This window comes from Teleopsis dalmanni, chromosome 1 (assembly GCF_002237135.1).
Source record: "Teleopsis dalmanni isolate 2A chromosome 1, ASM223713v2, whole genome shotgun sequence".
In the NCBI taxonomy this organism is placed as follows: domain Eukaryota; kingdom Metazoa; phylum Arthropoda; class Insecta; order Diptera; family Diopsidae; genus Teleopsis; species Teleopsis dalmanni.
This window is the reverse complement of record NC_051846.1, coordinates 78,302,672-78,311,620: the sequence shown is the minus strand read 5'-3', so window position 1 is coordinate 78,311,620 and position 8,949 is coordinate 78,302,672. Positions and strand designations below refer to the sequence as shown.

General features: G+C 26.6%; 1 protein-coding gene across 1 annotated transcript; it reads right to left on the bottom strand.

Annotated features, from left to right (window-relative positions):
• Nucleotides 1-6,398: 6,398 nt before the first annotated feature.
• LOC119672083 (dynein assembly factor 6, axonemal) lies at nt 6,399-7,647 on the bottom strand. Its single transcript, XM_038083042.1, has 3 exons — nt 7,455-7,647; nt 7,173-7,384; nt 6,399-6,695 (listed from the first exon to the last, which is right to left on the bottom strand). Exons 1-3 carry the CDS (start codon nt 7,573-7,575, stop codon nt 6,432-6,434), a joined length of 597 nt encoding a protein of 198 aa, XP_037938970.1. The 5' UTR covers nt 7,576-7,647; the 3' UTR covers nt 6,399-6,431.
• Between the last annotated feature and the right edge of the window lie 1,302 nt (nt 7,648-8,949).

Here is an 8,949-nt window from a genome sequence, read left to right as displayed (position 1 = left end):
GTGTATTTAATATGTTCCAAAACAATTATTTGCGTTACCATTTTTAATTGTAATGGAATATAATTGTGATAAATAGTTAATAGGTATACTTCAAACTCTAACTATTTCAAAAATTGTTATTTTTCGCTATATCGTACTAAATTAAATAATATTATATATTAATTACTTATTTTTACTACTTAATATATCATTTTATAAAGGTTGTTTTACTTTGAAGTTATAAGGTTTTGTATTGAAAAAATAAAACAAACATAAGTTAAATATTTTATTAAATATTTGAATATTTTTTATTCGATGTATAATTTTACGAGTTTATAATAATGACAAAAAATGATTTCATACAGTTGACCATTATAAAAACATTTTAAAAATTATATCCTATGGTTGCGATTACTTCCGGGCCTTAAAAACATTAACATTCCCATTTTATTAAGTAGTTTAAGCAAAAACAGCCTAATTATTCCAATTTACAGCCCCTTGTAGTGCTGTGGATTGCTAGTGGATCGCCTTCAAGTTTTCTTAAGACTAGAAGTAACGTGTTTTTTAACAAATCTACTGAGACAGAAGTAAGCCTTAAAATCGTAAGTTGTAGCACTCTGTAAACATTTCTGTTGATCCTTTATTTGGAATACAATAATAAAAAATTATTTTAAAAATTTTTCAGACGTTAATCATTGTCTGATGACTTGCCAAATATTACTTTTAAAAAAGTTTTCTTTTTTTAATTGAGTATTATTATTTTTATAAAAATAGCTACTAAAAGAAGGCCCATTATACAGGGTCTTCTTAAATTCATTTTAAAATATTTAACAAAATAATTATTACTTAATTAATTATCATAATCAAATTATAATACATTACTTCCCTTCGATTAACACTGCACGATAAACTTTACATACTTAAAGTCGAAAGCGGTAAACGTGATTATTAGTTTAAATGTCTCCTTATTTATAAAAGCCTTTCTTGATTACGTTAGGGCCGTATCAAGTAACGACATTATTAAAAAATTAATTTTTAAATTGGCGCCTCAATTATTTGAATCACTGCAAACGACCTACAACTACAGTTACACCAGTTACACAAGTTACACAATAAAAAAGCACAAACACTTGCACATATCCATTTAAATAAACGACTGCAATACAAAGGCAAATAAAAACTTTCATCATCAACGGCAAAAGTAGCAACAAAATCAGTGTTGCCAATGCAAAAAAGTTTTGCAATTTGTAGACCAAAAACAATGAAAAACGAATAAAACGAAAGAAAATTCCCCCATCAAGCAACAACGGAAATACAACAGCACACACACTTGCACACAACAAATACAATATGCAGTATGCAGTACCGAACATATGCAATCGTAATGTGTGTCACAAGTGTATAAGGATGTGCTTCCTTTCTGTGTGCGCTGTGTTTGCGTTGGAGTTGTGTTGCGTTTGTTGCGTTTGTTGTGTGCTTTTGTTGCATTTCTGTCGATTCCACATTTGAATTTGTCAATCAAATTGCACTTTCAGTTTGCTTAATCACTTTCTATGAGCTTGAGAACATTAAAATTTTAAGCTGATTCAACCAATTGATTTTTTGCTTTAATATTTTAATAAAACTTTTAAAAAACTGTTAAATATTTATGTTGCAAAAAGAATAGAACTCAGTTCATCGTTTACACTATTATGTGCGGTTCGAATATATATTTTTTTGTTTGGCATATCCTTTTGCAATGTCAAACACAAATACAAATTTTGTTCAAATATAAATACAAACTAAACTTTTTAGCCTTAAGCTTTTATGCAAATTTCTACAAATCACAACAAGCCTGTATGCATATATCACAGGACCTAAAACGTTCGGCTTTGCGGAAACGTATAGCATGGTACACAAAAATTTAGCTAAAGGTTTGCATATTTACTTTGGAAAAAAAGAAACTAAATCTAATTGCAACTACCATAGATCTCTCACAGGTTTTCTAGTTTCTTATAGACACCATCCATATCTTCAATAAGATAATAAGAATTGTAATAAAAATCAGTCTTTACATATTGTATTACCTTTGCAGTTAGATAGCAGTCAACAAAAAATATAATCCATAAATTCCCTACAAGTAGCTATGTTTTACGTAATAAATTGTCGATGTTAAGAATAGTATATAAAAACCACACGTTCAGCAAATTCTGTAGTGCACATTAGAACGTGTAGTTCATCGCATTAGCTCAGATTTTTCTTGAATATGAATGCCAAATTTGTTGTACGCAATCATATATATTTATATATTATATATATATATATGTATATGTATATTTTCTTGGTTTTACAGGATATATGTACTTTTTACATACTTGGTATTTTAAAAATGTGGAAAAAATTGTTTTTTCAGTTTTTTGTGTTTGCATTTCCACGTACTTTATGCGGCATTATGTTGTAGTCTACATCTTTGACTGCCTGTTCGGGCATATTTTATCATGCACAATCCTCACATGAAAGCCACATTGAAATGGCATTTATCCTGTTTGCCAAAAGTAAAATTATTGTAATAGGATTTAAAGAAAATTATTTCAAAGCAATGTTTTCCTTTTGAGTTCATGTGTAATGTTGGATTTAAAATAAACAGACAATTTTACTCTACTCGAGACTTGTGAAATGGTACAGTCTTGCCAAATGAGCAGATATTATACGTGTATTACGCCTATTCAAAGTTTTTATTTTAAAAGCAGAACTAAAGGAAATGTTAATTGCTTATTTCAATGCTTGACGAAAATAGTTTGTAATCAGATTTGCTAAATTATATTTAGAAATACAAATAGCAACATTTTACGTATTTGTATATTAAAAAAAGGAAATTTATTTGTCTATGGAATTAACGCAATGACAAACTACAATTAAAATAATTTTCCTTAAAATTTTTTTTATAATTTAATATTTAATTATTTAAAAAAAAATGCATTCAATACTATTTATTATTCACTTCTCGTATTGTAAATTAATTCAAAAAAAAATTCAATTATAAAAATTCATGACATTCAATTATAGAAATTGGAACATTTCTGACGTCTCTGAGTATAGAGAAGTATTATATGTTACTATTTCAGAACAGTAATTATTTTGCTGATTTTCTAGGGACATTTATTTTTTTCGAACCATCCTACTAAACAGTCGTAAGCCAGCCATATCTTGTAATTTTTTAGTTTTTATTTGAAGTTTTTTTATTTTTAAATTTTAGATACAATATACATTTTCAAATCTTAAGAATTTATTTTAGAAGTTCTAGCTACCAAGGTCTTCGACTCGACTAAAATTAGTTAAATATGAAAGTTTAGTTATGGATTAAATGCATTTGATTAAGTTACAATGTTTGATAAAATTAACAAAATAATGAATTTTTGATTTGGATATAGTGTTATTAAGTTATGTAAAAAGTAATCAACAATCAGTTAAAAATTAAATTATCTGATATACGCTAAAAATATTGAGTTATCTAGGATATAATCTACGCTTGTTTGTTTTGCACAAAAATTACTGATAACCAGTTAGTAGGTGTTGATGGGTTAATTTGGTCTGCCCAATTATAAGACGTACCATTTGCATACTGTGTGGTTTGACAACTGATGTTTATATTGGCGTAACGGTAATAATTAAAACTCCAGTCGCCAACTTCTTTTCCAAAAATGTGCTGCCATATTTTTTCTTTTATATCCAATATAAAAGAAAAGTAATAATAATAATAAATCTTCAGCTTTATTATTACCTTTTATTCCTGGATGATTGAGTACTCAATATAGAACTAGGTTTGAGGGATTTTTCATGCACACATGTCTGATTTTAATCAGGTATTGGTTTAATCAAGTACAGATGACATATTTATGAATGATTTTCAAAATATTTTATGGTTCCTTCAACTGCGAATGCCTTGACTGAAAAAATAGAGTTAGAGTTTGGCAAGTCAACCATCCTATATAATTGAAACATTGAGCATAGAATGTAATTTATTCATTTTTCAAATCCAATTGTAAAAGTCTAAGGTGTCATTTCGTTGATTATTGTTAAAATCACTTGCGTAATCCTTTGGAGGAAGGGAAAAGATCTTGACATTTTGCAGTCCATTAAACCACTAGTTGCATAAAGAATATGAAATATCGTTTCAAAACTAACTGGACTCTACCAGAGTTATTGGTACTTGCTGCACTAATAAAATCATTATTATTTAAGGCATTTTAAACTCAAATAAAAAGTCTAAGCTAAGTCTGGAAAATAAAGTCTTGATATACATTTTAATTTTAAAACTTATCTAGTCCTATGGCATAGAACTCTAGAGTACAGCATGTTTTCTAATATCGAAAATCCCAACAGTTGCAGACGTTATTAGAACATGCGGCCAAAAATATAAAGTGAAACTTTTAGACTAAAATGAAAAAGTTTTATACCACCTTTACATAATTTTACTAAAAAGTCTTTCTTTTGCTATAAATTTTGATATATATAATCCATTTCATTTTATTATAAAGTTTAAATTCTTTTTTAGCACCTGCTAATTGCATTATATTTAGTTTTTAAATTAATAAAATAATTATTTAACTCATAACAAGATTTGATTATATAATTGTCAATCAGAAAGATACAATTAAAAATGAAATAATATACAAAAAAAAAAATTAAGGCATTTTAAATATTTAGATATTTTTCTTATAATATATCTCATATAAAAAATCCCTTCAAAATATATATGTTATTAACATTATCTCTAAATAATAATATATAACAGATATTTATTTTTAAGATAATTTTATATATTGTATGTTGCTTGTAAAAAAATTACTTTACTTCCACAATCAAGTACTTTACTCCAAATTGTGTATAGTTCCGGTAGAACTTATCTTAAGTCATACTTCTGCATTGTAATATATAAATAATTAATTAAGAAAAAATTGTAAACTGCATCAGTTCCATATGCAAATCCTTCTTTTTCTTTTTACTTTGAATGAAACTTAAAAAATTTTTAATAAAATAAGACAAAATTTATAAAAATTATTTTAAACCGTTCTTAAAAGTTGTGATTGAGAAGTTGTTCTAATGGAGAGAAAAGTTTTCTTAGAAGTTCGCTTTGAGAAGGTGAACTGCATTTTAATTTCAAAGTTAATTTCTGATTGAACGAACACTTTGAGGTGATGTAATCCCTAAACTAATAAGAAATCCTTGTATTCGCTTGATTACTTAATTAAGTTCAGTTTAAGTGAAAAGTTGACATAAATTGAATGAATTTAAACATTAATTTTATGTATAAAATATTGAAAATTTTTTTATTTTAATTTAATCGCTATATTGACTATAGTGATTATTTCTACTTAATAAGAAAAATTATACTCAAATGAAATCTGAAAATTGCCTGAATATTTTGCTTGCAACAAAAAGCAGTCTAAACTACCTTAGTACCAAATCAGTACCAATACAAAGAAAATGAGACCAAACTGGAACAAGGTCCTTGTACCATTTCACTACTTTTATTTTATATTATAAAATTTTGCATAAGGACATTTTGCAGTCAAAATGTGTCCTCTTTGTTGTTGCATGTTATTTGAACTGTCCTTTTTAAATGTTTGAATAAATGTAACTGATAATGTTTGCCAAAAAAGTAAAAATGGTAAAAGTAGACCAGCAGAAATACCAAATGCATATTTTCTGCCACTTTTCGGTTTCAGTTTTAAATTTTGGTTTTATATTTTTATTTGTTTGACTCTAAATGTTCCTTTAATAATGTATCCTTAATATGTGTTTCACATTTGCATGTTTATAATTTAAATTATGCATGGAATTGTATTTGAATTTCAATACAGGATAAGGCGACTGAAAAGCCATCTGTAACTGCCTGCCTTATGCGACTAGTACCGCCGGAACCGCACTGTATCTCCACTGTAACTCCAGTGTAACTCTAGTGTAAACAATAAATATGCACATCAACACCAACGTTTTGCACAAATAAAATTACTTAACTGCATTTTAATTGCTTTCTCTATTTTTAATTTGTATTCTGCACGGTTTTCCCAGCAGGACTTGGCTGGAAATATGTAAATAGCTGCGCAATGCAAACGAAGGAAGCTTATTATGTTTAAAATTGTGATTTAACTAATACACTCCATGAATATTTTGCCTCAGCAAACTTAATTTGCTATTTGCTGGCACTGCACAAACTGAACTGCATTGTTTTTGCATAATGAAAATATAAAATTATGCAATATGAGTACATAAAATTAAAAAAAGTTTCATAATTCAAATAAGTTTTATCCTTGCAAGAGGAAATTGAGACTTTAGATTCCGCATAATTCAATGCTGATGTAAAAAATTATTATTCCTTTACAAAATACATTTTTTAATTATTGTTATTTATTTAGTTAAATAAAAAAGATTTAAGACTAAAATAAAAGTGATGAAATAATTTACTGAATTTAAAAGTTCACATAATCAAATTCACGTTTTAAACGCAATGCCAAACACATTTTCTGCAAGTCCACATCATATTGAGCCTTGCAGCGGTCGACGTCAACTTTATGCACCAGTGGCAATTTCAAGCGATACATGTTCGTACCCAAATCTATTTCTTGCTCCTTAATGGATAATGTCATTTTTTCCGCCGGCATGGTTTCTCCAGGCAACATAATTTCCAATAGTAAATCCTCACAGCTGGCAGAAGAGGCACTACGATTACCCATCTAACAAATAAAAAGGTGAACATTTATATATTACTAAAAAAAATAATTAAAAATATTTGTGAATATAATATTTTAAAGTTCACACACACTGATTTAAGTTATAATTATAGTTTGTCATTTTAACAAGTCTAACAGCACTAAATAATTTGCCCTGAAGAAGAACACAAAAAAAAACTTCGCACCGACTGCGTTATTCATTAAAAGATATTAAAAATTCTATATATATTTTATATACTATATTCTATATATATTTTAAAAATTTCTTAAGCAATAATAAAATTAATTCCATAATATAAGAATTTAATGAAAATGTATGTATCTTTAAATAACTAAATATTTGTGAAACGTAACTAAATAAAAAAATATATAAAAATAAAATAACATAAAATAATTTTATATGAAATAAATATAAGTACGATTAGAAATTAATAAGAAAACTAATTTTAACCAAAATTCAATATTAAACTTAAAACTTACTTGCAAAAATACGTCTTCGGTGCCTACAGCTTGACGATAGGTCATTTTATACTCAGGACACTTACGAGTCTCCAAAATTTCCGCCGTTTCGTTTGCTTGCATTTCTTCCCATTCTTCAAAACTTTTCGGCATTTTCTCCACCGGAGGCTCATTTTGTGTTTTGACAGGCTTAGCTTCAAATTCTTGTTGTGTTGCTCCAAAACTACCAGGATCTTCCAAAATAAATTTATTTATTACAATAAAAAAATATTCTTTTTTTTACATATATATTATAAGATTTACTTAATTTATTAATGAGATTAGGATTTTCATCATCCTCAGATTCCGAATCGTCTATTTTCGATTGAGGATTTAGTAAATCAGCTAAACGAAGTAATGAATCGGTGTCATTAAAAATCGACATTTTTATTTTTTATAATAATTTAAGGATTGTCTGTGATTTTACTATCTTAAACAAACTTTAAATTAAAACTAAAATGTTTTTGTTTAGAAAAATATTTATTGACTATTCTATAGTTGCTATGGTTTCAAACAAGTAAATATCAGTCAATAAAAAAAAATATTGGTTACGTTGCTATGATTATTTTTTTAAAAATCGTTTTTTTTTTGAGTAAGTTATTTTTTTAATAATAAAATTAGAAAACAATATTTAATAAATAATTACTATTATGTGATTATTAATAACGTTGATACAAAGAACTGTTTCATATAGATGTCTGTACCATTTATGATTTTTTGGGCATAAAACTGTTTAGTCCTCAGTTCTTGAGTTTTTTTAAGAGACAAAAAAATCATATGCTCTCAAAAGTTACTCTTTTGGGTTATGACGAAAATGCAGTTTACGCAGAGTACCACAGAAATTGCAATAATTTGCTCCTAAAAGACATGTTGACATTTGTTACTAAACAACTCTGCTTTGTGTAAGTGATGAAAACAACAACAATTTTGATTTTGACGAGAAAGTCACTTTATAACATGGAACTGAAATTATTACATTACATATCCTTTTTCATATTCTTCTTCTATGTAGGTACAATTTTTAAGTTACCTGGGCACTATTGATTAAATCCACCATTTGATATTTGCCAATTCCAACGAGTTGACTGGAAAATTACTTCAACAAAATACTATTTATATAGTAATATTTATATTCGTATTATTTAAATAATTTGCATAAAACCATCTAATAATTATTATTTATAAATTATCTAGATCAAGCAACATTCATTCACGGCTTTGATATAGCACAGATTTCAATAACAATACATCGCGTATACGCCCCGAATACTTCAGTATTGAATATATGCACTGCTGAATATTAAATTTCAAAAATTCTTATTTTTTTTTAAAACTTTTTTTTTATTATTATTTATTTATTTATTACTGAAACTTAATTTTCTCCTTTTTAGTCTTATTTGTTACATTATAATTTTAAGAGTTTTGAAATAATCAATTAAAAAATTTTTGAAACAAAAAAGTATTTGTTACATTTTAACGGTTAATATTAAAATAAAAAAACGCTTATATTTTTAAAAAATATTTATAACTGTAAATAATAGTCTGTTTCATACTTTGCTTTATTCACAACTCTCCGTGTTGCCAATTATTTTGTGAAAAGTTATTAAAATTGAGAAATTTGTCATTAACAGAAATAAGTTATATACAGAAATTATCTTTAATGAAAAACTGTGTAACTCGAAGGAATAATAAACGCATTTTGTTAAGTTGTTATTTTTTGTTACTTTTTAGTAAAATTGTAGTCAAAGACTTTATGAAA

Coding starts and splice junctions, on each gene's coding strand:
- LOC119672083 (XM_038083042.1), bottom strand. CDS start 7,575: ATGTCGATTTTTAATGACACCGATTCATTACTTCGTTTAGCTGATTTA. Junction 7,385..7,454: donor TAATCTCATTAATAAATTAA/GTAAATCTTATA, acceptor TTATTTTGGAAG/ATCCTGGTAGTTTTGGAGCA. Junction 6,696..7,172: donor CCGAAGACGTATTTTTGCAA/GTAAGTTTTAAG, acceptor TTTATTTGTTAG/ATGGGTAATCGTAGTGCCTC.